Raw genomic sequence first — 27,845 nt, 5'->3', positions numbered from 1 at the left:
AGACGATCGTTGTGGAATTATACAACACATAAGTAATATATTAGCGCTGTTTGACTCAACGTGTAGAAGTCAAACCTCAAAATGAGACTGAGGGACAAATGAACTGCAAACTGTGGCATTAACTGCACTCAGGTGACACATATACCTTCCTCTCAAATATATTCACGGGCAAATTCAGCAGCTTTTACGCTTGCTACTAATATCCAAGTAACTGTAGTGGGAAAAATAATATAGGAAAATGGAAAAGTACAGCTTCTGTCAGGTCAAGTTTCGCTAAGTTTACAGACATTTTCTAAAGCTATTTTTTTTTACCAGCAATAAATAAATAAACAATTAAAGACCTGAAAAGTTGACATCACAAATTAAGTTTTTTTTCTTATTATCTTTAAAGTAAGACAGGAAGGTGAATAAGATAAAGGAAGAAAGAAACCCCAAAAGTTACCATACTAGCCCAGATACAATTTTGCATTGCTTTTTATTTATTTATTTTTATATGCAAATTATATATTACTTCATTATTTCAAGTTCAATTTATGGTTTCTGTTTTCTAAAGCCATTTTTAAAGACCTGCAAAGTTCATTCATTTTATTTCAGCTTAGTCCCTTATTCATCAGGGGTTACCAAAGCAGAATGAACCCCCAACTATTTCAGCATACTGCATACTGCGACAGTGCTAACTGCTAAGCCAGTGTGCCACCTGACCTGCAAAGTTTACATCACCAATTGAGTTAAAAAAAAATAAAAAAATCTTTAAAATATTACTGGAAGGTGAATAAGGTTAAAATAGACACCCCTACAGTACATCATCTCAAATTTAAATTTTTTTTAGAACCTTTTAAGACTATTAGGAATTAAATTTTAGACTTATATTTATTGTGGAGACATTTTTTACACAAATAATGACAAAGTTTTATTTGTTGGCTTTTTGTCCAAATTAATTAAGTATAACTTCTTTTCAACCTAATGCCTTTCTGTTATAAAACCTTAATTTTCATGCCATATTTGTAGATATTATGTTTACTCCCCCTTACTTCCATAAATAGTTTTTGTATGAATGATGGATTACGTAAAGAGACATAGTGCTCTGTTATTATCCTGAGGAACTGTGTATTTGCTTTTAGTTTTCTTTCCTGATTTTATTAAGATTGGTTGTTGGCGATTGGGCAAATGTCAGTGATATTGGGTAGCTTTACTTGGACAGAGGAAAATTAAGATCTGTTTAAAATGATTCAAGACACAATGAATTCAATTCTCTTTAAGACCTAAAATTAAAGCTTGTGAAATTTAAGACACTGTAAAAAGTCCCCACAGACACCTTGATCACCATACTTGCCCAGCTAAGGTTTTGGATTGCTTTTTGTTATGTTTAAATATGCAAATAATGCATTATTTCATTAGTATGCCGTCAATTGCATACACTTCTAGCACAAAAATCTGATCTCTGGATGACATCATGTTCAACTTTCTCGTTTAATTTTACTGACATATCTACAGATTTACTTTTTCTCCACAACATAGAAAATACAGCCAGAAAAATAATGTAGCAAAAAATACATATGAACATATACCTCAGTAAAAACCTTCAAAATACAGATATGAATAAAAATATAAGGTTTGATGTGCGAAAGTGCTGCTGAAGTGGAGATTTGTGGCTCGGTACAGGAGGAAACATTATTTTGAGAAAATGGCTTTAAAATATGTTGTGTGAAAGAAATCAGACACAAATAGATAAAGGGTGGCAAAAGAAACACTTACAGCACATGCATTATTCATGTTCTCTTTGCATTAGACTAAAAAAAAACACAATAAGTGCAAAATCTCAAAACAGCACATGAAGGAGTGTTTTTGCTTGCACACTGCAAAACCCAACTTTATCAAATGAAATGAGCATAGTTTAATCAAAATTTGCTAAACGTAAATTCTACGATTTGAAAAGAGTTTTAAACTCAGTGATTGAAGGTAATTAGTTAATTAAATACAAAATTACTTAAACTCAAATGGAGTAAGTTCACAGCACTCATATAGATTCATTTTTTTACTCAAATGGTTTAAAGCAATCGGTCTCCTCAAATGGTTTCAGTTACCTTAACTTATTGAATTTCACAGTGCAGTGTCACATCTAAAAAAAAAAAAATAATAATATTTGTATGTGCATATTTATTTTTGTGCACATTTCAGTGTTTGAAGGCTCCCCAGATGTTTGTAGAGACCTTCTGCAGAGTAGAAAAAACAACTACTTAAAGAAAGTGTTTCTAGATAGAGTCAGGTGAGAGGAAGTGGAGAGGAATCTGTCCTGCTGAGGTCTCCAGAAATTTCCTGACCTCTTCCTTCCTCTTCTGCCTCCACACTTTAACCTCACTGAATCCCACACAACAGCAGACTGGCATGCAGTCACAGCATCAGTCGGACCAGATGTGGAAAGGATCTTGGGACCTTTGTTTCAACAGCTGCTAAGGAGACAAACATCCCTGCAGACTGTTCAACAAAATCCAGACACTGCACAGCACTGGAATAAAGGCGACATTTTCTAAAAATAAAGTAAATAAAAGGAGGGCTTTCCAGCTGGTAGCAGAGAATTTAACAGGTAATGTCGTTTTGTATTTTTTATCAAGGTTTTAATGTAGGGTATTAATAATGATGATAATGATGATAATAATAAAAAAATAATATTTACAAATTTTGTTTTATCTTTAATCATGCTTTTTAATGAAGATCAATAATAATAATAATAATAATAATAATAATAACAATAAATATGTTTATAATAATAATAATAATTATTATTATTATATATAACTGTTATTAGATGAAATTGAAGATAAAATGATATTTGCAATAATAATAATAATAATAATAATAGTAATAATAATAATAATTATTATATATATATATATATATATATATATATATATATATATTACTGTTATTATTATTATTATTATTATTAGATATGAATATTATTAGATGTAATTATTAAAGATAAAATGACATTTGTTATAACAAAATAATAATATTATTAATAAAAATATATATACAATAAAAATAATATTTATATTATTTATATTTGTTATTATTATTATTATTATTATTATTAAATATAACTATTATTACATAAGATTACTAAATATTATAGATAGATATATCTATAGATGTAGATTAATTTTTTTTATTAAACTTACAGAAAAAAGCGTAAATAAAAAAAAAATATTTAAAAATGAAAGAACAAAACCATACATAAGTAATAATATAATAATAAAACATTGCTTAATCAGCTGACACCATCTATCCTCATATTAAGCTTAATCATTCATTTTTTTCTTTTTCGTTTTTTACATTTCCAGCTAGCGCTTCTGTTTGGCAAACAGGGCAACTTCCTCTCAGGCAGCTGCTCATCCAACATCAAACGCTTTACATTTTCCAAAGAAATCAAACAACTGTGTGTTCTGTGAGCCTCACGGTACACTTTCCTGACACACATCCCTTTAAAGTCCCTCCAGAAGACTTCTACAGTTGGTCACCAAATAAACGTGTGAAGCAACTGAGGCACGCCAATGACGATGAAACACTACAGGCAAAAATCACGCTTTGCACATCCACCAGTCAATTTTGACATTTTGTCCTTTTGGGCTTTGCATAATAAGCTTTTTCAGTCTTGTGTTATAGAAGAACATGCAAAATTCACTTTTAAGTGTTTGCATTTGTAGACTTCTATTGCAATACATGCTATTTGTAAATCAGTTTTCTCAAAATGAGTGTCTTCCTCCTGCATAAAGCCATAATTTTACATTTCAGCAGCAACAACATACACAGAACTTGTAAAATAGATGTATAAACATAAATGCTTTAATAACTGATTTCTTTTATCTTTGCCATGATGACTGTACACAATTTTAATAGATTTTCCTCAAGATATTAAAATTCAGCTTAAAGTGCAATTTAAAAGCTTAACTAGGTTAATTAGGTAATAAAAATAATTGTATAACAGTAGTTTGTTCTATTGAAAAAGGGGGCTAATAATATTGACCTTAAATTATTTTAAAACAATTAAAAACTGCTTTTGTTCTAGCTTAAATAAAACAAAAAAGACTTTCTCCAAAAGAAAAAAAATATAGGAAAAAATACCTTGCTCTGTTTTTCATCAGTTGGGAAATATTTGAAAAAGAAAAATGATTCACAGGGAGGGCCAATAATTCTGACTTCAACTGAATACGTGTCTCTATATTGTCAATTTATTTTTTTTTTTTTTACAGAGGAATACGCTTATACATAATTTGGTTGCTTATGTAGCATATTATATAAAGCTTATTTCACTTTTCAGACTGTTCTACAAGTTAAAAAGTGATAAAACATATCCCACAATTTCTACTCTAACCCAAATGTGCTCCCAATTAATATTGAGTTTAATATTGAGTTGAGTTAACATTTATTTGCTGATCATTTTTAAATATAAGTACAGTGTAAAAACATAAATTAGTACATTGATTAGGCCTATTTACATGCAAGTAATAAGACCACTAAACAAAGTATGACCCCGAATGTCAAAATTCGAATTCGAACCTCTTCGAACCACAGAACCTCTTATAATAAATATAAAAACAAGCAGCTGTTGTGTTGAGCAGTCCCTCCAGAATTTAGCAATTCTGTGATCATTGAATTCTGTTAACAAAATTCAGAGGAGGGCGAAGCAGTGGCGCTGTAGGTAGTGCTGTCTCCTCACAGCAAGAAGGTCGCTGGTTTGAGCCTCGGCTCAGTTGACGTTTCTGTGTGGAGTTTGCATGTTCTCCCTGCGTTCGCGTGGGTTTCCTTCTGTTTCTTTCTGTACCATCTGCAATGTATTATACAGTATATATACTGTCTATAAAAACATTGTGTTCGGGTATAGAACGTGCTATAAAGAAACCTTTCCCCTTCAGAAGGGACTGGTTGAGCACGGAGCAGACAAAAAACAGCCACAGACAGACAGTATTTTAACTGGTACTGCCTGGTTATTAGATTGCTTAATACAAGTGAAAAAGAAATAAAACAGGAGTAAAGAGATAACCTAATCATAACAATATGTATTGTTAACAATATGCTTGTATTGTATGTTCCTTTTATATTTTTGACTTATGTTTTTGAATGTGGACATAAGAGTCTGTAATAAAAGTAATAATTATACAAATTGGCAAAACATGTGACACATGAAATAAATGGTATAAGAAAAATAAAACATTTGATCAATTAGAAGTAACATTTTAAACAACAAACAAATATACCTTATATTCCACGACTTAATAAAAATAGAATAAAATACTGAAATTAAATTAAAAATAAATAAATATATTAAACATAAAATTAAATAAAAAAAATTACATAAAACAATGAAATAAAATACCAAAATTAAATTAAAAATGATAAAAATATCAAATTAAATCAAATTTAATAAAAAATAAATATAAAACAATGAAAAATAGAAATAATAATAAAATAAAATAAAACAATTGAAAATGTAATAAAATTTAATAAAAATAAAAATTTGGTCTGGAATAGACCTTTTGAAATTGCATGATAATCCAGAAATTGCATAGCCCATGGGAACTCTAAAACCCTCTCTGTAAAAACATTTGACTGTGTTTTGTCCAAAAACTGACTCCAATATTTAGACTTTTGTGCTAGAAACGTATGAAAAATGACACATATTTAACAAAATAATGCTTCAATTGCATTTTGAACAGCAACGTTACAAAAAAAACATATATTGTTGGTTAAACTGTATTCACTTCATTAAAGCTTTGAGGGAATGGCAAATATCCTGTATGTTTTGGGTACTTACATTGGGTCTCAGGCTGGCAGCTTGTCTGTAGTATTTCTCAGCTGCATCATTGAGACTGGCTTGCCTGAAAAAACAAATAAAACATCATGTGTTACTTCATCCTGTCGCACAAGTTTATCGCTTGCCATTAAACCAGGGACTATTTGACTAACATGAAAAGCCCTGCAGATGCCAAACAGGGTTATAAAACTGCCTGACTTTACTACTTTCAGCAGAAGAAAAAAAGTTTCTTCATTTTTAAGGTTGTGACCTACAACCTACTGGATGCTCTTTGATGTTCTTTAACATCTTCACACAAAAATAAATAAATAAATGATTAAAATAAATAAAAATAAATAATAATAATAATAATAATAATAATATATATATATATATATATATATATATATATATATATATATATATATATATACATAAAAACATAAAAATAATTACATTCCTATTGAATACATAATAAAACAAAATATAACAATTAAAAATAAAAGAAAAATAAAATACAACAAAATAAAATAACAAAAATGATAAAATGTAAAATAATAAAATAAAAATAATAAAATAAAAAACATTTGAATACAAATATTAAATAAAAAATAAAATACAACAAAATAAAATAACAAAACTAATAATTTTAATTAAAATTAAAATAATGAAATAAACTAATTTTAAAATTAAATATGAAAAATAAAATAAATAAAATAAAAATAAAGACAATAAAATTTAAATAAAAAATAATAAAATGAAATAACATTTAAATTTAGAAAATACAACTAAATAAAATAACAAAAAATACAATTTAAATTAAAATAATGAAATAAAATAACATTTAAATAAAAATAAAATACAACAAAGTAAAATAACACAAATAATACAATTTAAATTAAATATAAAATCAAAAATAATATTTAAATAAGATATAAAAAATTAAATTCATAAACTAATAAAATAAATAATAAATAACAAAATAACAAAAATAATCACATTTAAAAATTAAATACAAAATAATAAAATAAAATAATATTTTAAAAGAAAAAAAGAAAACAACATAACATAAAACAATACAATATTAAAAATAATAAAATAATTTAAAAGAAAAGAAAATCCATGTAGAAACACCCATGTTTGTCTGCTCCTGCTAGTACAAGCATGTTCTTTTTGAAGAGAATTCAATATGGAGCCAATGACTGTCAGCCAAGACAAACCAAGTTATGATGAAAGAGAGCCACAGAGTCCCTCTGTTTATGATAGATGACTGCTTTTCTTATACTGGCTAGTTTTATAAATCTTACTTCATGTTCAAAAAAAACTCATTGGTGAAAAGAGCTAAGGTTAAACGCTTCAAGAAATTGCCTTTCATAAAGGAAAATATTATGTACTCGAGCAAAGAGATGAGGGATGAATAGTAGGTGTGGAAAACTTTTCAATATCTTAATCTTGAAATGAGCGAGACAGATGAATGAGGGAGATATTAAATGAAGACATAACGTTGATGTATATTTCTGGAGGAAAATTGTACAAGATGTTATGAGTTAAAAAGAAAAAGAATTAAGTGAAATTCTTGTAAAAATTAATCCAGCTCACATCACTTTTTAATCTCATTCTCAACTCCTATTTTTATAATTTTGTTTCCCAATTCTGTTATAGTTACAACAAAAAAAGGCAATAATAAAAATAAAGTGCCGAGTGGGAAATGTATTTGGTCATTGTGAACTCTGAACAGCTAAATATAGTGTTGTCCTTCCCTCAGTACAATGGAAAATGGCACATTTAGGTCAACTTGTTTAGAGAAATATCAGCTTTTATAAAAGTAGGTAACAATGTTCGACTAGAATATCTATACTATAAAAACAAAACAAAAAATAAACTGAGGTTCTGTAATTAAAATGTAATTTTTCATTTATAAGTCTAGTGTCCAGTGATTCTCAGTCAGCTTCTAGAAGGATAGCAGAAGATTTTAATAGGAGAAAAGTTAACTAACTTGCAAAGCTGCTTTGGAAAATATGTATATATATTTCGATTAGTGTTGTTATGATACTGGATTTTGTAACTTTGATATAATACCAAGAAAAATATTAATATTCAATACCATTTTTGATATGTGAGGAAACCACCAAAACTGATCGCAGAGGTTTAGCACTTAAAAATAATATTTAAAAAGTTACATTCAATTCTATGGGATGTCCAATTCCCAACAGTGGATTTGAGCATTCAACCAGAACCATGTGTTGATGTCCACCTTCCACAATTCTGTTTTGCAATCCTTTCCACCCAAACGACGAGCCTGTGTAGTTTCTCATTCACATACACACAATAAAAACATGGCTTATGATAATGACCACAACTGTCTGGAGGGACAATGGCTTTCCTTGTAATCCGCAGTGGGAAAGTGACCACCCTTAACACAGAGTCCAAAACACAGCGGTGTTGAGCCTGGCTTTGGCTCCATGACCACAAATTCAATATATGGTGTAAATCTAAAACACAGCAACAACTCAACCTCCCTATAGGTCAGAGCGAAACCTCCCAAATACAATAAAAGTAATGTTTAAATTCTTGCAACAAAAACTTTTCCTCCGATCCCAACCGCAAGTCTATTCGTTATGTCATTCTGAAGGGGTCACCAGTCTTCAGGGGATACCCATAAAGTAACGCAGAGCTCGTCACTATAATATAATAAGAACTTTAATAGGGTCTTTCTAAACTTCAGGTAAACAGAATAGGTAATCATAATTTTACCAAGGTGAACAATTAATCCAGTGATAATCAGAATTGATTTTAAAGTGCTTTTACTGGTATACACACAGTAAAGTCCATGAACACTTGGACATCGGCACAATTGTAACATTTTGGACTCTATACGCAAAACCCGATGGATTTGAAATTAAACAAACAATGTGCTTTAACTGAAGACTATCAGTTTTAATTTGAGGGTATTTAGATGTGGGAATTACAACAGTTTGCATATGTGCCTCCCACTTGTTAAGGGACCAAAAGTAATTGAAAAGAACAATATTCATAAATCAAACTTTCACTTTTTAATACTTAGTTTAGGTAGTCTGGAACACATAGACGGCACCAGATGCTGGGTTTCATTCCTAGTGGTGCTCTGCCAGGAGTCATCAGCAACTATCTTCAGTTCTTGCTTGTTCTTGGGGCATTTTTCCTTCTGTTTTGTCTTCAGCAAGTGAAATGCGTGCTCAATCAGATTCAGGTTAGGGAATGGACTTGGCTATTGCATAACATTCCACTTCTTTCCCTTCAAAAACTCTTTGGTTGCTTTGACAGTATGCTTTGGGTCATTCTCCATCTACACTGTAAAGCACTGCCTAAAGTTCTGAAGCATTTGGCTTAATAAGAGCTGATAATAATACCAGAAACTCTTCAGAATTAATCCTGCTGCTTTTCTTAGCAGTCACATCATCAATAAATACAAGAGAGCCAGTTCCATTGACAGCCATACATGCCCATGCCATAACGCTACCACCACCATGCTTCACTGCTTAGCATCATGAGCAGTTCCTTTCCTTCTCCATACTCTTCTCTTTCCATCCCTCTGGTACAAAGTGATCTTGATTTCATCTGTCCATAGGATTTTGTTCCAGCACTGCGAAGGCTTTTTTAGAACTCTAATCAGGCCTTCATGTTTTTGAGGCTTACCAATGGTTTACATCTTGTGGTTAACCCTCTGTATTCACTCTGGTGTAGTCCTCTCTGCATTGTTGATTGTGACACACATACACCTACCTCCTAGATAGTGTTTTTGATCGGTCCAATTGTTGTGAAGGGTTTTTGCTTCACCAGTGAAAGAATTCTTTGGTCATCCACCACATTTGTTTTCGTGGTCTTCCAGCTCTTTTGGTGTTGCTGAGCTCACTGGAGCATCCTTTCTTTTTAAGAATGTTCCCAACAGTTTTTTGGCCGTGCCCAGTATATTTGCTATCTCACTAATGGGTTTGTTTTGTTTTTTTCAGCCTAATGATGACTTGCTTGACTGAGTGACAGCTCTTTGGATTCGATCTTTAGAGTTGACAGAAACCATGTCACAGACAGATTCCATGACAGATTCCAAATGCAAATAGCACACTTGAAATGAACTCTGGACCTTTTATCTGCTAGTTGTAATTGGGATGTTGAGGGAATAACACACACCATGGAACAGCTTAGAAGCTAACCGTCTGACTACTTTTGGTCCCTTAACAAGTGGGAGGCACATTTGCAAACTGTTGTAATTCCTACACCGTTCGCCTGAGTTGAATGTAAATACCCTCAAATTAAAGCTGACAGTCTGCAGTTAAAGCACATCTTGTTTGTTTAATTTCAAATCCATTGTGTTGGTGTATAGAGCCAAAAATGTTAGAATTGTGTCAGTGTCCAAATATTTATAGACCTAACTGTAACTCCCTTCATAATCTAGCCCCAAATTATCTCTGAGAGCTGTTTATTTTTACATTCTCGTAAGATACAATGACTTTCAAATTTAATACTAGTGTCTTGAAAAATATCTAGTAAACCATTATGTACAGTCATCATGTCAAAGATAAAATAAATCAAGATATTATTTATTATAACTATTATATTTTGAAATGTGTCTATAATATTCATTTTGTTACACAGGAATTGAGAGAAAAAATATACATATTATAAAAATATTATACTAATAATTTAAAAGGCTAATAATTCTGACTCCAACTGCAGTTTCTTCCTCAGTGTGCCATGGCGACACAGTTTGGTCGACGTTTCAAATAACCCAGTGGTTGTTTGAAGAGTGCAGCAAAACTGATACGGAGGAAGCAAAGTTGTCGGAGCAGACGGGCCCTTGAGAGCTGTAAGAAAAACGCCACACATCTGAAGCCTCCCCACTTGAATTCAGCCCCCATCTGAGACCATTCTGCAAGTCCATCCAAGACAAACACAGCAGGAACCCGATCTTCAAATGAGGACCGCAAGCCCAGCACGAAAGCAGAGGACGCGGCCTGAGACTGCAATTAACAACACAGTGTTCTTGTAGAATAAAGCGCCGTGCAAAAATCTGCTGTAGGGTTGGAATACTTTTTTTTAGGAAACGTGTAACAGTATACCATGTGAAATCCATGTAGTAATTATAAAGAAGTGTATTGAATAGAAAGCTTGAGGCAAAGGAATTAATGCAGGATTTCCATTACATGTCCTGCGGTGAATGGCAATAGAAAGAAAGCATCCATACAAAAGGGCAGGAGGAAAGAGTGAGAGAAAGAGAAAGGGTGAAAGAGATAGAAAAACATCCTCAAGTGCAGCGGTTCTCAATTGGTTCAGCTTCATCATACAGACTTTATACTGGACATCAAACATTGGCAAACCAACACCGTTCCAGAATTGTTCACAGTTTAGTTTTTAACTGAAATTAGTTCTCTGTTTTATTTTTGTTACAATATTAAAAAGAAAGTGGATTTGCAATTTGGATTTTGCTCTCAATTTAACTCAAATAAGTATCAAAGATATCTTTTTTAGATCTTGGTTTATAGACTGCTGGTACTCAGACCATTTTGAGGGATGTAAACAAGACACGTATGGTCCTAACATATTTCCTGTTTTACATTTTTAATTTCCACAGCTTCCGAGAATCCAAAAATCTCCACATATTGATAATGTTATCAAACCTGTTTTAACGTCAAGTTATGATTGAATTGCCTCTTGTTACAGTTAGTAATTAGTTTCACAACAAGCAGGAAAAGTTCATGGACCAATGACATCAACACATTGAAATGGTCTATAACACAAATAATGTTCATTTTTATTTATGCTTGTCTTTAGAAAAAAAATAATTGAACAAAACTTAATATTTTTGAAAGAAAGTTTTGGTTGATCTGACATGGACTGTCATTTTCAGCAATAAGTACACAGCAATTTTAATAAGTTAATCAGGTTTTAACTAATTTTTTTTGTTATACACAGTTTAACTTAAAAGTGTAGCCAGTTTGATTGCTGTAAGTTGAGATGGCTAGAAAAGTTCATTTGATAAAACAAAACAAAAAAATAAACAAATAAAATAGGCAACAATAATTTATTTTTACAGTGTATAAACTTTGTGAAGGCCTGAGAGAGACTTGTTTGAAGGTTTTGGAGTGGGATTATCTGCCAAATGCACTTATTTTGTCTGTTTTCAAATGAATCATGGGTCCATTTCCTGCGAAGTCAAGTCAAGTATATATATATAGATCAATTTTGGTCTTTAAATATATTTGATGTTCTCTAAAAACGTTGTCTGCTTCTCTATAGTCAAATTTTTGGGTTGCTCGCTATCAGTTGAAAACCAATATGGCTTATGCTTGCTACAGGAAACATTTATGATTCATCTAGGAATATGGCTACCTAATTATAGTTAAAAATAAATAAATAAACAAAATAATCTTCTAAAAAGTTATCTGCTGCTCTCTATAGTTGCACTTTTTTGGGTTGCACACTACCAGTTGAGAACCAATATGGCTTCAGTTTGCTACTGGAAACATGTATGCTTCATTTAGAAATTTGGCTACTTATTTAGAGCAACAAAATAAATAAATAAATTTTAATCTGCTTAAAAAAAGTTATCTGCTGCTCTCTATGGTCACATTTTTGGGTTGCAAACTACCAGTTTAGATCAGTATGGCTTCAGTTTGCTACAGGAAACATTTAGGCTTCATCTAGAAATGTGGCTACTTAATTAAAGCAACAAAATAAATAAATACATTTTAATATGCTGAAAAAGTAATCCGCTCCTCTATTAACCTTATTCTTCGTGTATGAGCGGGCACAGCCATTTGAATCTTTTTGGCTCGAGACTTCCGGTCTCATTCAATTCCATTAACTTTTAGAAGTTAGAAGTTTAGAAGCTGCTTGATTTTGCAAACTGATATTTTTTATTATATTAATCTGTTTTGTCTGTATTGTCATGAACACACTTGTTTGTAGAGCAAGCAGTTTGACGTTTTTTTTTTTTGCCGTTAATTATTCGCAGTCATTTTTACCATAGGTACCTCAATCGGAAGTTCTAAAACAATCACAAAAACAAGCACACTTTCGCATTGAAGAATAAGGTCAATAGTCACATTTTTGTGTTGCAAACTACCTGTTAAGAACCAATATGGCTGCTGTTTGCTACATGAAACATTTATGCCTCATATAGAAATATGGCTATTTAATTATAGTAAAAAAAAAAAAAAAAAAAAAAAACACATTCTTGCATGTCCTCCTCACCTGAGCATGTGAGCTGCACTGAAAACCACATCAAATTCTTCAGTGTCCAGCTGCGCGGCTTTCTCTGCCATTTCAGCGGCCTCTAAAAGCCGCGATTCCTCCAGCAAAAACTGACCTAGGGAGGCAAAAGGGGGGAAATTTCATTTTATATTTGCTTTTACTCCCTCGGTAAGACAAATGTGAAATATTTCCCTTGGCTGTAGGACGGATAGTTTGGTCTGCCCTCTCCATGATTCTGTGAAACACGAGACAGCAAGGGTGCTGTACGCTGCGCGAACCATCTGACAGACCATTTGTCCAATTGAGATTTCTCCGATAGGCATGTTTCCGTGACAAATTAAATGCTTACTCCTGTAAGGTTGCGGAAAGAGAGACCGACTGGGATCTGAAACCTCTGCAGTTACTTTGCTAGAGGCATCGGTCAAGACTGAAGTGGAAGAAACAGCTTGTTGCTATTTGGCGAAACGGTTGCGCAAACTTCTTTTTTTTTTCTCCAATAAAGTGGTTTAAAGTGCAGTTCCTAAAGTGTTTTTTCAATTAATTGTCCTCATTAGGGTGTTAAAAAGGTAAAACATAAAAGAAATGCAAGTTAAAACAACTTTTTCATCAATATTTTCAGACTATTTTGTTGTGACTGAAATGTAAAGTTATGAAAGTGCAGCTGGTTCAACTTTTAAGAGTTTGAGTCCATTTTACTGTGATTGAAATTGGTTGATGATGAAAAAAAATAAAGTGCCTTAAAAAGTGCAGTTCAACAAGTATTTTTGCAAGTGCAGTTTTGCAAGTATTTTTCCAATTAATTTCCTCTTTTTAGGGTGTTAAAAAGAAAATTGTAAGAGTCTTGTAAAAAAAATGCAAGCTGAAACTACTTTTTTCACTATTATTTTCAGTCTAATGTGTTGTGACTGAAATGGAAATGCTGTTAAAAGTGCAGCTAAATCATCTCTTTAGAGTTTTAGTCCATTTTGCTGTGATTGAAATTGGTTAATGACAGAAAAAAATGCATAATCCAGAAGCAATTATTTTGATGTTTTTTTTTGTTAAAATATTTAATATTATGTTCTGTCACAATTTCTGTCATGAAGCAAATCTGTAAAACTTGTAACAAAGCAAATAATTACAGTATCTTTCTCCCTGTGGTAAATGACAGTGGCCTTAACCATGCTAAATGGAAAAGAGGATGAATAATTCTCGTTTCTCCAGTGCAGTGGTTGTGCACCACAGAACAATAGAAGGAAATACAAGATCATCCTTATGGCCTCTGGATAGTACATGTTCTGAAGATGTCTGATCAGACACGTACTAAATTATATTACGCAGATGCCTTGGCAGCGTTTGACTGGAAAACAGATTGTTGGGGTTAGGCAGTGATGCAGTATTTCTGGACTGAATCCATACCTGAAAACGTCTAGGGAACAGGTCAACTTTGAAAATTTAGGATCTGAGAAAAAATAAAGTAAAATAAAATAATATAAAATAAAATAACTAATGACAGGAAGCAGAATCCTATTAAATACTATTAATTTAAAAACACAAAACATGCATATAAATATTACTATTATTAATTGCTATTTTAACTGAAAATATATAAAAACAGAAACAGTATGAATACAAAATTGAGTGACAGAATGATAAAGGTTTTAATGATAAGAAACCATTTTAAGATGTTTCAAAATTGTGGATGTCATATTTTAAAGTTTGACAGTTAATGTTTGCCATTTTTCATAGGGTGAATAAAAATGATGATTCAACAGACATTTGTTAAAGACCAAGAAAACCAGTGTCCAAAGCCACAGGTTTGAAAAAGCTAAATTAAACCTTTTTCTTACAATTTCAAGATTATATTCAACCTTTTTCTCACAATTTTGAGATTTTGAGACATAAAATTCATAATAAGATCAAAGTGGAATAGGATCAAATGAACAGAGAAAAAAAACTACAGTATTTTAGGTATTATATATAGTGCAATTCTAACATTTCCCCCCTTAGAATTGCGAGAAACTTTTTCAGTATTGAGGTTATGAATATTCAAAATCTCAAGAAGTTAATACACAATTGCAAAAAACAAAATAAAATCTTTTGCATAAACAAGCCAAGTCAAAATAAAAAAAAGTGGTAAAAACTATTTCAGGGACAATCCCTGGAAAGTAAAAAGAGCTCTTATAAATAAACTTTAAATTGTACAAAATGGCTGTAGGCTATAATTTAACTAAAATCACATTCACGAGGACACACATGAAAGCTCGGCAGTTTTCCTTGGAGAAATAAGGTTTTATTCTCTCTCTGTCTGCTCGCTGAGGCGTGGGTGGCTTGGTCTCACAGGAATAACATCTGTATACCAGGTACGCTTCAGATAACAAAGAAACAATGACTCCCTGCACGACACCATCCATCTTACTGCGAAACGGCCTACAAACGCAACCTCAATTACAAGACTAACGTCAGCTAAAGAGCTAAATGAGAACAATTATGGCCAATGTGAAACCTTACAAGGCTCTGTAAAAAAGGGTTTCTTTATTTTTTGTTTAACCATTTAAACGGTTTGCTTAAAATATTAACAAAACAAAAATCTGTGCTCTAGTTATGTAAATATATATTTAAATGTGTGCATAATTATTGGCAGCCCTATGAATTTACATTAATAAAACATTTTTGAAGTTTATTCCCAATGATATTCCATTTTTTTGTACACTTGTATGACTAGAAACCAGTGATGGGAATAAGGGTGTTATAAATAAACATCATTACTAACTGACTTTTTTCAGTAAGTAGTATTCAAATAAACGACTGCTTCCTCATTACAATGCTATTATCATAACTGACAATAAATGTGACACTATATAATTGATATAGATTGCAACTGAGCTCCCTGACACGGCTTTCATCTGATTCTGTCTGCTCTGGTGTCTGTGAATGGAGCACATAACTGATGAATATTGCCAGGTGTGTAGGGGTGGGACAACCACATAACTGATGATTGGCTAAAAACACAGGTGGTGCTTTCAAAGGGGTAGATGAAGCCAATGCATTAAAGCAACTAAAGCTAGTTCAGTATTGTTCTGACACATAGAAATGATCAACAGTAGTCACTCATGTAAGCATATTTTGATGAAGTACTTTACAATCACATTTCTATATCCTCAGCTTGCCGTGAATGAAGGCAGGATCTGAACATACAGTGTCAGTGTGAAAGAGTGTGGACTATGCAGTGATAATGGTAGATGCTAAAGCAATTTACTATAGTTTTACCTTGATTAAAACCTGAATGAACATTTTGCTTAAAGAAACAGGCTGTAATATTCTATTTAATAGCCATCTTTTGTATTTCAACTGCAAAAAGTATTCTGTTAGTTTAATATAAATATAAAAATAATAACGTTACTGTACTATTTATCCTCTTTTTTGTTACATTTCTCAATAAGCATCATTTATTTTTAGACATGTTATCTGGCCAGATGTGGTAAACATTAAACATTCTAAACCATCTATTATGTTTTATTGTTCCACTATAAAAATGATAATATTTACAATAAAATATTACATTTGGTAGGTGTCTCTCACATTGTCATAGAAATGGCATTATAGAATAGAAAATATTGTTTTATAATAATAATTTATTTAGTTTAGTGCACATTTATTCAACATACACTTCATAAACTTTTTGACAATAGTAAAAGTAATGCAATGGTTACTCTCCCTGGTTATTAGTTACTTTTCTAATGATGTAACTCAGTTAATTCATTATTATTTGTGAAAAGTAACTAGTAACTAATTACTTTTTTTTAACTAACATGCCCAAAACTGCTAAAAACACATTTATATCACATTTAATATCTAAAATAATGTCTATCAATATGAGGATTGAAACCAAAGTCTCTTTTAGGCAAGTAATTTCACTCAATGGCCATCTTTGTATGCTCGGGCATTCTGTTTGAAAGGGGAAACATCAATTTCTTTCAAACTGTTTGCCAAGCTTATGATTACATTACATATTTGGAATCATCAATAAAATTAAACAACAACTGTCTCTTTAGTTTCGTTTATAAATGACCGAATCAAACAAAATGACTCAATGAATCAACTGCATGTTTTGAGGTTGCCTGAGCTTATGCGCACTCTAAAACAACGAGATCACGACACCAACCTCATTCATGGACGTTCTACATATTATCATCCTCTGGATAATGATCGTCTGATCACGCTGCTCATCTGAAGTAATCCACAACTTGGTTTTGATGGTGAATCTCCACCAGAAATCAAAGTGACTTTTTGTTTCCAAGTTTGTGGGCGTCTGAGTAGTTACTGTCATGAGATGTGCGTTTGACAACATGGACTATACCTCTTGTTCGTTTCATACTAATTACAGATTTAAAAAAACAGTGCACTTGGTTTATTTAAAAGTAGAGCTTTCAAGCTTTATTTGGACATATTTCTTATGTCTGTAAAACAATTATTCTCTGAGATACCAGTGTGTTTGTTGACCACCAAACTGTCGTATAAGCACACGTCTGTTTCGAGCTTTTACCCACAGAAATATCAGTCTATATCGATTACTGATCGGCTCCAGTACTAGTATGCAGGGCTTCATTCTCCATATCTATCGTTGCACTTTTCCCCATTCAAAATTACACGAGTGAAATGTCTCGTGTATACTTTAGTCTTTAATTTGAAACTCACTCTGTCATTCACTACAAATAGGTAAGATCAAAAAGAAGCCTGTGATTTTGCAGGAAAAGCTTGTTGAGCTTCACAAAATGGGTATTGGCTATAAGAAAAACAGCAAAACTAAAAACGCAGGACAATAATGAAGCAATTCCAAATTCCTCGGTGTTATGAATCAGCCAGGAAGAGGATCTTTGTCTATCTTTATCACTGTTAGGAGGACAGTTTGAGTGACCCAGTAACCTCCAAGAATTACAGCTGGAGAATTACAAAAGTTAGTCAGGTTTTAGGGTCAGAAAGTCTCCAGATCTACAATTTGAACTAAATTACCACAACATTTTGAAATGGTAAAAAAGAAGCAATTTCTAATATCAGAAAAACAAATCCAAGCATCTTATTTTTTTGTTAATATTTTGAGCAGTAGGACAAAAAGTTGAACAATAAAAAATAAAAACATCCATAGCCTTTTTTAGTGGAGCACACTGTATTTCAGTAAAGCCTATGTGTGGATTCATATGACCTCATTCTTTCATATGTATTAGCTCATTTTATATGTAGCGCATGTTTTGGAGAGATAAAATAAAGCATTACTAACCATAATGCATGTAGCAGTTTCCTTTAGTAGGGTCCAGCTCAATCGCCTTGAGAAAGAACTTCTCTGCTTCCGTTTTTTGACCCTGAAATGAAAACAAACACGGCGTATAAGGAATCTCTTCAGGGTGAGGTTTTCACGGAATCTTTCATTTTTCATTTCTGACCTTTGACCTGATGTATAATGTTCACTGGAGCAGCAGGAAATGCGTTCAGGAATTCCAGTGCCTTATGCTGCTATAATTGCACAGTTGGACTGCATGAATAACTCCATGAGGTTTTCCTTGTGTTCACTTTAAAAATTTAACAGGGCTCTGGCACAAACATCGAAAACATTTTTGCACTATAGCCTTATAGCACAAACTAAAATAGGATTTTTTTTTTATTGCAATGAGATTTGCATGGAATTTAGTTCTTATATACAGCTACTTACATGCAAGAATAAATAGACATATTTCAGTAATTAAGAGTAATAATTACAAGAACAGAAATGTGGTATTGTATTGAATATATTAAGTTTATTTGTTATTATTTTAACCCTTTCAAGCATATTAATTAGGCAAGCATTTTTTATAGTGAAACAAAAAAAAAAATATATATATATATATATATTTTCCAGCAAAATATTGCAATACAAAATATATAAATGATTACTGAAGGATCATGAGATACTGAAAATTCAGGTTTGAATCGGTAATAATTACACTTAAAAATATGTTTAAAACAGAGTATATACTGTAGTCCATTTTTAACTGAAGTAATATTAGAACTACTACTGTTTTGATTGTAATTTTGTACACATAATGCAGCCTTGGTGAGTAGATGAAACTTCTTAAAAAGAAAACATTAACAACTCCTAACTTTTGTGACTTTTTGCTTGGTAGTGCATATAATGAAAAAAAAAAAGAAAAGAAAAAAAATCTCGATACAAATCATTTTGGCTGTGGTCTGAGAGGCATTATCAAACCCATGATTCACCTGATTAACCATGCATGCCGTTATCTGTAGGCCAGCTGCAAAAAGTGATATATTTGTATTTATTCTTCATAATTTAAATCCCCAGCGCAGCGAAGTGTAACTTTAAATCAATGCATTGCACTCACAGAGATGCCTACAATATACCAAGACAGTGCTGTTTAATGTTAGACATGGATGTTTGTGAACTTACACCATGTCGAGACTGTGAAAGAAATAAAGAAAGCTGTCTCATGGGACACTTGACCTGCATAATCTATGCAAAGGGGAGTAAAGGGTCAGATAAAGGGGTTTCTAAAAAAAAAGTGCTTAATGCTTTTGAAAAAAAATCTCGTATATGCACGAGGACAGCATTTGATAAAAAATACAGCGGAAAAAATATGTATTTTTCTGAATTATTACAAGTTTAAATAAGAGTTATAACCGTTATATTCATTATGTTGAATTTCAGTATTCAAGCAGATTTTTTCGCATCATTACTCCAATATTCAAAGCCAAATTACTTTCTGAAATCATTTTAATAGTTGTGTACTGTAATAATTGTGCTGCTATCATTTCTGTGACAGGATTCTTTGATGAACAGAAATTTTTTTTTAAAGCTAAATTATTTTTCAGTGGTTACTGCTTTTTTTCAATCAGTTTTTGCTTAAATAAATAAATAAATCTCACTAACACTAAATTTTATTAAACTTAACCTTTTGATTTTGATTTGCTCCTTGTTTACAATTTATTATTATTATCATTATTATTATTATTATTATAATTATTATTATAATTATTATATCAAATATAGATTTAGCACAGTGATAAGCTTTAAGTTCCTGACAAAACACGTCTCAGTGTCTTCCGCTGAGGTTGTGTCATCACTCTAAAGCAATATCCTGCTTCACCCCCTTTCCTCTGAACACACACACATACACATGCCTGTGCCGCACCCCCAACCCCATAATCTGAGCATGACATCAGAGAGACAACAGACACACTGCTGTTCCGACGTCTCTGAGGTGTTCGAGAGCCGATTCTGAGCCTGATTAATGGCGGAAATGAGAGAATTCAATAACGCAGCTGAAAAACTCCATCACACAACACATGTCTATGTTAATAAGAGGGACATCACTCTACTATGGCCAAGAGGGGACCAAGGTTTTTGTAATTCTGAGGAAAATAAATGACATTAAAAAGAGTAAAAAAAAAAAAAAAAAAAAAATATATATATATATATATATATATATATATATATATATATATATATTTAAAAACTGTTTTTTTAATGTAATTTTAATTTCTTCAGTATTTTGATTGATTATATATATATATATATATATATATATATATATATATATATATATATATATATATATATATATATAAATAGAAAATTATCGACTGTCAGTAGGATTTTTAAAATGTTTTAAAAAAGCTTATCCTGCTCACCAAGGCTGCATTTATTTAATCAAAAATACAGTAAAAATTTTGAAACTGAGTAATCTTCTTGCAATTTAATTTAATAATTTATTCCAGTGATTTTAATGATAAATTTTCGACTTCATTACTCCAGTCTTCAGTCTCATGATCCTTCAGAAATCCCTCTAATATTAACTCTAAATAATATTATTATTATTATTATTATTACTAATGATAATAGTAATAAAATCGATAATAATTTCACTTGAAACTACATACAATAAGTAATAGATGAATATTTAATAAACAAATATTTAACAATTCAACAACTTTTTTTACATCTAATAAATGCTGCCTTGATGAATAGAATAAATTTCTTATCAAAAAAACGTGAATCAAAACATGACCCCAATCTTTTGACCTGTATATGAAAATAATAAATTAATAAATTGCACAACAAAACATGCAAAGTAGGGACCTGTAACTCTGAGTGTACACAAACATACACTAAAACATGCATGCATGCACGCATGCGCACAAAAAGTCAGTTTTTTCAGGCTCTGTGACCCTGTGAGTTTGTGAAAGAGGTCAGAAAAGGTCAAGGAAGGTCAGCACAGCAGGGGAAAGGACTGAGTTTAATCATGTCTCTGTCCTTCGACCCCTGACCGAGAAGATTTCCCTGTTCCCCACCTGGAAATGATGTGCGCACAATGTGACGCTGACAAGATAAACTCTTCCTTATTGCTCATTTCTCATAGTAATGATGTTTTCACACTGTATAAGTATCCGTTATTTGTAGTTTATGCTTTTTATGGTTTAAAAAAAAAAAATCTCTGCGCTGAGAACTTTTGATGTTGGTTTTTGATTTAAATTTTATGTAATTTTAAACTACGCTGTAAAAAAAAAGTTGACTCAATTTGTAAGGCAACTTGCTGTAGAGCTTTTTAAGTTGACACAACTTGAATCGAGTCAAGTGCAGTACTTGGGTTAAAAGTAGAGTCAACTCAAAAAAGCTTTGCAGCATGTTTTAATAATAATAATAATAATAATAATAATAATAATAATAATAATAATAATAATAATAATGATGATGATGATGATAACAACAACAATAATAACAATAACAATAACAATAATAATAATAAATATTAAATTGTAATATTAAGTCAGAAAAAAAATCAACTTTTTTCCAGAGTATATATGGTATGTCTGGATTGGCCATGTAAACAGAATATGGTGTAGAGGGCGGAGATTTCGTTTTGGGCAACATTCCCAAGCAGCATAATATCAGTAAGAGGAGCGTGGTTAAGTATATTGTGGCTGACTCCATCAATCCATTATCAAAAGATAAGGACAGCCACCACAAACTCAGAACTCTCAGATTAAATGACCACCTAAAGAATAACAGTATGCGCTAGCCAAATAAACATTATGAATTTTAATTTTAAACACATGTAAAACATTTAAGGACAGTTATGTCTAATTTGTAAAACGTGATAATGCATATCAATATATAGACTTCAGCAGATGATTTTGCCAAACTAACACATTACAGCATGACACGCAATGCTAACTAACAATGCTTAGAAATAACCAATAAGTAAATACCTGTAATACTTTTACACTATTATTTCAACAACAATAGTGGGATTTCAAGAAATAATTTTAAATAAATGATGACATGTTGACCATTTCAAAATGGCAGATATGTCAACATGTCTGAAGCAGCTGAATATGGTATTTACATTTACTTATCTACAGTTTTAAGCACCTTGAGTGGAACCAACAAACAAATCCTCATCCATTCAAGTTTGCTGAAGGTCATTAAAGTGATCAAATCACTGCCCAAGTCCTCTTTACCCCTGAGGAGCTTTATTTTCACACCCAAAGGATTATGGAAACCCATGTTTTACTCTGTTTCTGCATTAAGCAAGCAGAAACCGCAAAGCACCTGAGAGCTTTGAGCGAAAACTTTGTTCAAAATCAATACGGCTCTGAAGTTGAGAAAACAGCTTTTGAATTTGGTTTCCACTGGAGTGAGTTTCATCACAGCGGCGCGGATATATGATGGATCGACTTTGTCTCTGGTGGACTGACTCGTTTTGGCCTCTCCAAATGGCTTCATTCAGGATGCTTGTGTAGTTTACTTGTTTTCTTTGGTTGCGGGGTGACTCCCTCGATTGGGATTTTTGAGGACAGCCTGTCTTGGGGTTTTAGATGACTGAGAGAGAAAGAGAAAGATGGAGAAAAACAGAGGCAGCATCCTTTCATCTCAAAGCATTTACTACCTGCTGCGTGAAATGAAGAAACTGAAAGAAATTAAATTTAAAGTTAATCTAAACCATTCTAAAATAATAATGATTTGATAAAAATATTACACAGTTTGTGTTACTTGCACCAGCGTTTAGGAACATTATTAGTGTCTAAAAAAAACAATACAGTTCATTTTTTCGTATGAAATAATAATAAAAAAGCTAATACTAAATCTACTTTTACAAGTACAAGTACAAGTACAACAACATCAACTATTACCACTATTACAAGTACTACAAGTACAGCAACAACAATTTTTACTGCTTCTGCTAAAACAACAACAACTACTACTACAACAACATGTACAACTACTACATTCACAACAACAACTACTACAGGTACAACTACTACATTTACAACAACAACTACTAGCTACAACCACTACTACAACTTCAACAACAACTACTACAAGTCAACTACTACAATTACAGCTACAACTACTAAAGCTACAACAACAACAACTACTAATACAAGTACTACAGTTACAACTACAACAACTTCAACAATAACAACAATTACTACTCCAAATATTACAGTTACAACAACAGCAACTACTACTGCTACAACAACTACAACAAGTACAACTACTACATTTACAACAACAACAACAACAACAACAACTACTACTATTACTACAACTACTGCTACAACAACTACTAGTTACAACCACTACTACAACTTCAACAACTACTGCAGGTACAACTACTAGTTACAACTACTACAACAACTAGAACTACTACTACTACAACAACTACTAAAGCTACAACTACTACTACAAGTATAAAACTACAACAAATTCAACAACAACTACTACTGCCACAACAACTACAACTACTACTGCTACAACAATTACTACTAGTAAAACAACTACCAGTTACAACCACTACGACAGCTTCAACAACAACAACTACAACAAGTTACAAATACTACAACTAGTGCTATTATTAATATAACTACTACTACTACTACTACTAAAACTACAACTATTACTACAACAACAACTACTACAAGTACAACTATTACAGTTACAACTACAACTTCAACAACTAATACTACTACAAATACTACAGATACAACAGCTACTTCTACTACTACAACTAGAACTACTAAAGCTACAAGTACAACTACTACTGTTACAACAACAACAACAACAACAACTACTACTACTACTACTACTACTACTACTACTAAAATTACAACTACTACTACTAAGACTTAAAACACATCTGTTTCGCTGTGTCTTTACTGAATGAGCACTGTGCATAGTCCAACAGATTTTTTTCTTTCATTCTTTTATAACCTGTTTAAACACATTTTAATATGATTTGAATCACTTTTATTATCTGTTTTGATTTTCTTATACCTGTCTCTTATAATTTTAATTCAATTTTTATTTATGTCCTTTATATGTAAAGCAATTTGAATTGCCACTGTGTATGAAATGTGCTATATAAATAAACTTATCTACGCCAATTCTGATGTGTGTACAAATTTTTGTGAGTTTTTACATGTTTAGACCATGATAAATGTGATTCATTCTGCAATAATAATAATAATTATTATTAATAAATACAGTTGTCTGAATATTATTCTACTATCAGAACATTATAAATATGTTCTGAACCTTGAAGAATTTCCAACAGTACAAATATGAAAATCACTTTTTTTCTTTTAAACACATACGCAGACAATTCATTCACAACAAAATAAGGAAACTAAACTATGTCAATTTAGCCTTTAAACTATATTCCTGATTAGCATGGAGTCCATCACATTCCTCCTTTGATTTTCTTGTCACGCTAGATTAAAAGTAAAGCTCAGAACAATTCCTCTTTTACTGTCTCTGCTGAACTTTAGAGATGGTAATTGAAGACAGTCTGTATTTTCTTTAATCAGCTGCTGGTGGCCTGTGGGTGAAGCAGGCCTGAAGACCACCATATGGCCACAATGGAAATAAAAGGAGACAGACACAGGTAAACCCGAGACGATCTGCTCGGCCGTTTCCAACACATCTTCTCTCATATCTGTCCACACGGATTTCAGCTGAGCGAATTCAGACGCAGGGCATACGTGCGAGAAATCCGCTCTTCAGTTCTAGCAGCTTCACTTTTTCAGTTTTGAGTTTCAAGATCAGAGAGAAAGCGAGAATGCGTCTGGTCTTAAGGGACTTCTGCTCGCTTTAGATTTATGGATAAAAACGGTTTCTTTATATAATGGTCTCCTGTCTTAGGCAGAAAGCCAATGTGTGCTCATGCTTCATTATGACTAAAGGGTATTTAACGGACAAAAAGTGGTTTGTCTAGCAGGCATGGATGTTTACCGAGCTACTAATTGGTCATTTAGGGTGTGTTCACACTTGGCAGGTTTGGTTTAATTAAAACAAACTCTTGTGCTTGCTCTGTTAGTGTGGTTCATTTAAAAAATGCTTAAACCCTGTGTGCACCAAACAAGCAGGCTAAGAACTAAGAGTAAGAAAGAAAGATTTATCTATCTATCTATCTATCTATCTATCTATCTATCTATCTATCTATCTATCTATCTATCTATCTATCTATCTATCTATCTATCTATCTATCTATCTATCTATCTATCTATCTATCTATCTATCTATCTATCTATCTATCTATCTATCTATAAAATACATTCAAGTGTTTTTTGGGATTTTACAATGTGGTCAACAGTAATTTATGAAAGAAAGCTCTTCTGTCATCTTTTGGATGAACAATCAGCAATTTGATAGTCTGTTGACTTATTAAAACTTATATACCTGCAAATGCATACATTAAAATGATAAAAAGTGACAGTAAAGATATAGCCTTAACTGTCAGGCATACACATACATACATATATACAGTAGAAACCAGAAGTTTACATATACTGTATAAAAACGCACATAACCATTTAAAAAAAGTCAGATGTTATGCGACTAAACTTTTTCTCTTTTAGGTAAGTTAGGATTATCAAATTTGTTTCTGTTATGCTTAATAGCAGAATATTGAAAGAGATATTTTTGAGAAATTGTTATAACTTTTCTTGAAAGTCAAGTTTACATACAATAAGAATATTATGCATCTGAAAAAGCTCAGATGATGATGTCAAGGTTTTGGAAGTTTCTCATTGGCTAATTGACAACATTTGAGTTAATTGGAGGCACAAATTTAGACTAGTATTTAAGGAAAACCTCAAACACACTGCTTCCTTGTGTGACAACATGAGAAAATCAACAAGCCAGAATAAAAAAAAATCAGATTACAATTTGCTAAATTACACTGGGAAAAATAATAATTTTTGAAGACATGTCCTGTGGTCTGATGGAACTAAGATGGAACTGTTTGGCCATAATGACCAGAGTTACATTTGGAGGAAAAAGGGAAAGCTTACAAGCCTAGCAACACCATTCTAAATATAAAATATTAGGGTGGCAGCATCATGTTGTGGGGCTGTTTTGCTGCAGGAGGGACTGGTCTACTTCACAGCATAGATGGCATCATGAAGAAAGAACATTATGTAGAAATACTGAAGCAACATCTCAAGATATCAGCCAGGAAACTAAAGCTTGGCCACAAATGGGTCTTCCAAACAGACAATGACCCTAAGCATACTGCCAAATTAGTTACAATGTGCTTTAAGGACAACAGAGTGAATGTTTTGGAGTGGCCATCACAAAGCCCTGATCACAATCCTATAGAAAATTTGTGGGCAGAGTTGAAAAGCTTGTGCGAGCAAGACGGCCAACAAATCTAACTCAGTTGCACCAATTCTGTCAGGAAGAATGGGCCAAAATTCCTTCAAACTATTGTGAGAGGCTTGTGGAAGGATACCCAAAACATTTGACCAAAGTTATACAGTTCAAGAGCAAAGCTAAAAAAAAATACCAAGAAAATGTGTGTAAACTTTTGACTGTCCAGAAATTGATAAAAAATTCTCCCCAAAAAAATACATCTTCCATAAAAATGCACTTTGGACCAGATATTTGCGACTTTAGATTAGCAAATATATATGTGTGTGTGTGTGTATATATATATATATATATTGTGTGTATATATATATATATATATATATATATATATATATATATATATATATATATATATAATTAGTAATATTGCTAAGCATTTAATCTGAATAGCTTTAAAGGTAATTTACTCAATATTTATATTTCTTAACTCTCACAGATTACAGTAATTTAAAAAACTGTATGTAGAGCCATCATCATCCTACAAGTCAAGCTGGTGCATTTAGCTTTCAGTACTGCAAGTCAAATGTTTTAGAACAGGGGTCACCAAACTTATTCCTGGAGGGCCGGTGTCCTGCAGATTTTAGCTCCAACCCTAATTAAACACACCTGAACAAGCTAATCAAGGTCTTACTAGATATACTTGAAACACAGTGTATTGAGGCAAGTTAGAGCTAAAACCTGCAGGGACCCCTGTTTTAGAACAACACAAAGGATGTTAAATAATGATTTCATTTTCAGCAAGGTTTTGAGCAAGGCAAAGTTCCTGGATTTTATTTCCCAAGGTTCAAACTGGCAAACCTCTGTCTAAATATTTATAGCTAAACAACTCAAGCGCTTTTTCTTTCAGTGTGGGTTATTGTGTTTGTTTACCGTCATAGCCAGGAGCTTGCCGTATGTGAGGTGTGCAGGTATATGGTCAGGTTTGGCTCGGAGGGACTCTTTATACCAGTGTTCTGCCTCCGTGAGTTTGTTCAGCCTCATGAAGGCCTCTCCTGTGAGACACGAGACAGAGGTCAGGTCAACAGGTCAGAAGTTAAAGAAGCACATAACCAGCCCTGCGCCGTGCTTCATCCCACAGCAGAAATGAAGGCAGTCAACTGAAAACAAACCACAAAAAAATCAACACTTCATGAAATTGGA

At 32.2% G+C, this 27,845-nt stretch overlaps 1 protein-coding gene and 1 long non-coding RNA gene across 4 annotated transcripts in view; one reads left to right on the top strand and one right to left on the bottom strand.

Moving 5' to 3' along the window:
* Positions 1-27,845, bottom strand: part of tmtc2b (transmembrane O-mannosyltransferase targeting cadherins 2b) — a 204,194-nt gene that overhangs the window by 4,745 nt on the left and 171,604 nt on the right. For 2 of the 3 annotated variants that reach the window (XM_087293007.1, XM_087293008.1), the window contains exons 8-11: positions 27,576-27,697; positions 18,279-18,360; positions 13,022-13,136; positions 5,813-5,876 (exon numbers count right to left, since the gene is read on the bottom strand). In XM_087293007.1, coding sequence (XP_087149133.1) covers positions 5,813-5,876; positions 13,022-13,136; positions 18,279-18,360; positions 27,576-27,697 — 383 coding nt within the window. Of the gene's footprint in view, positions 1-5,812; positions 5,877-13,021; positions 13,137-18,274; positions 18,361-27,575; positions 27,698-27,845 lie in introns of all 3 variants that reach the window. The other variant, XR_015514756.1, reaches the window with a different exon arrangement.
* On the top strand, positions 12,765-18,669 carry LOC147839661 (uncharacterized). The gene is made up of 3 exons (XR_015514790.1): positions 12,765-16,371; positions 16,460-18,103; positions 18,258-18,669. It is a non-coding gene; the product is annotated as an uncharacterized LOC147839661 (long non-coding RNA).

This window comes from Danio rerio, chromosome 18 (assembly GCF_052040795.2).
Source record: "Danio rerio strain M-AB ecotype USA chromosome 18, GRCz13ab, whole genome shotgun sequence".
Lineage (NCBI taxonomy): Eukaryota > Metazoa > Chordata > Actinopteri > Cypriniformes > Danionidae > Danio > Danio rerio.
Note: the sequence above shows the minus strand (reverse complement) of the source record. Positions and strands in the feature narration are given on the sequence as shown.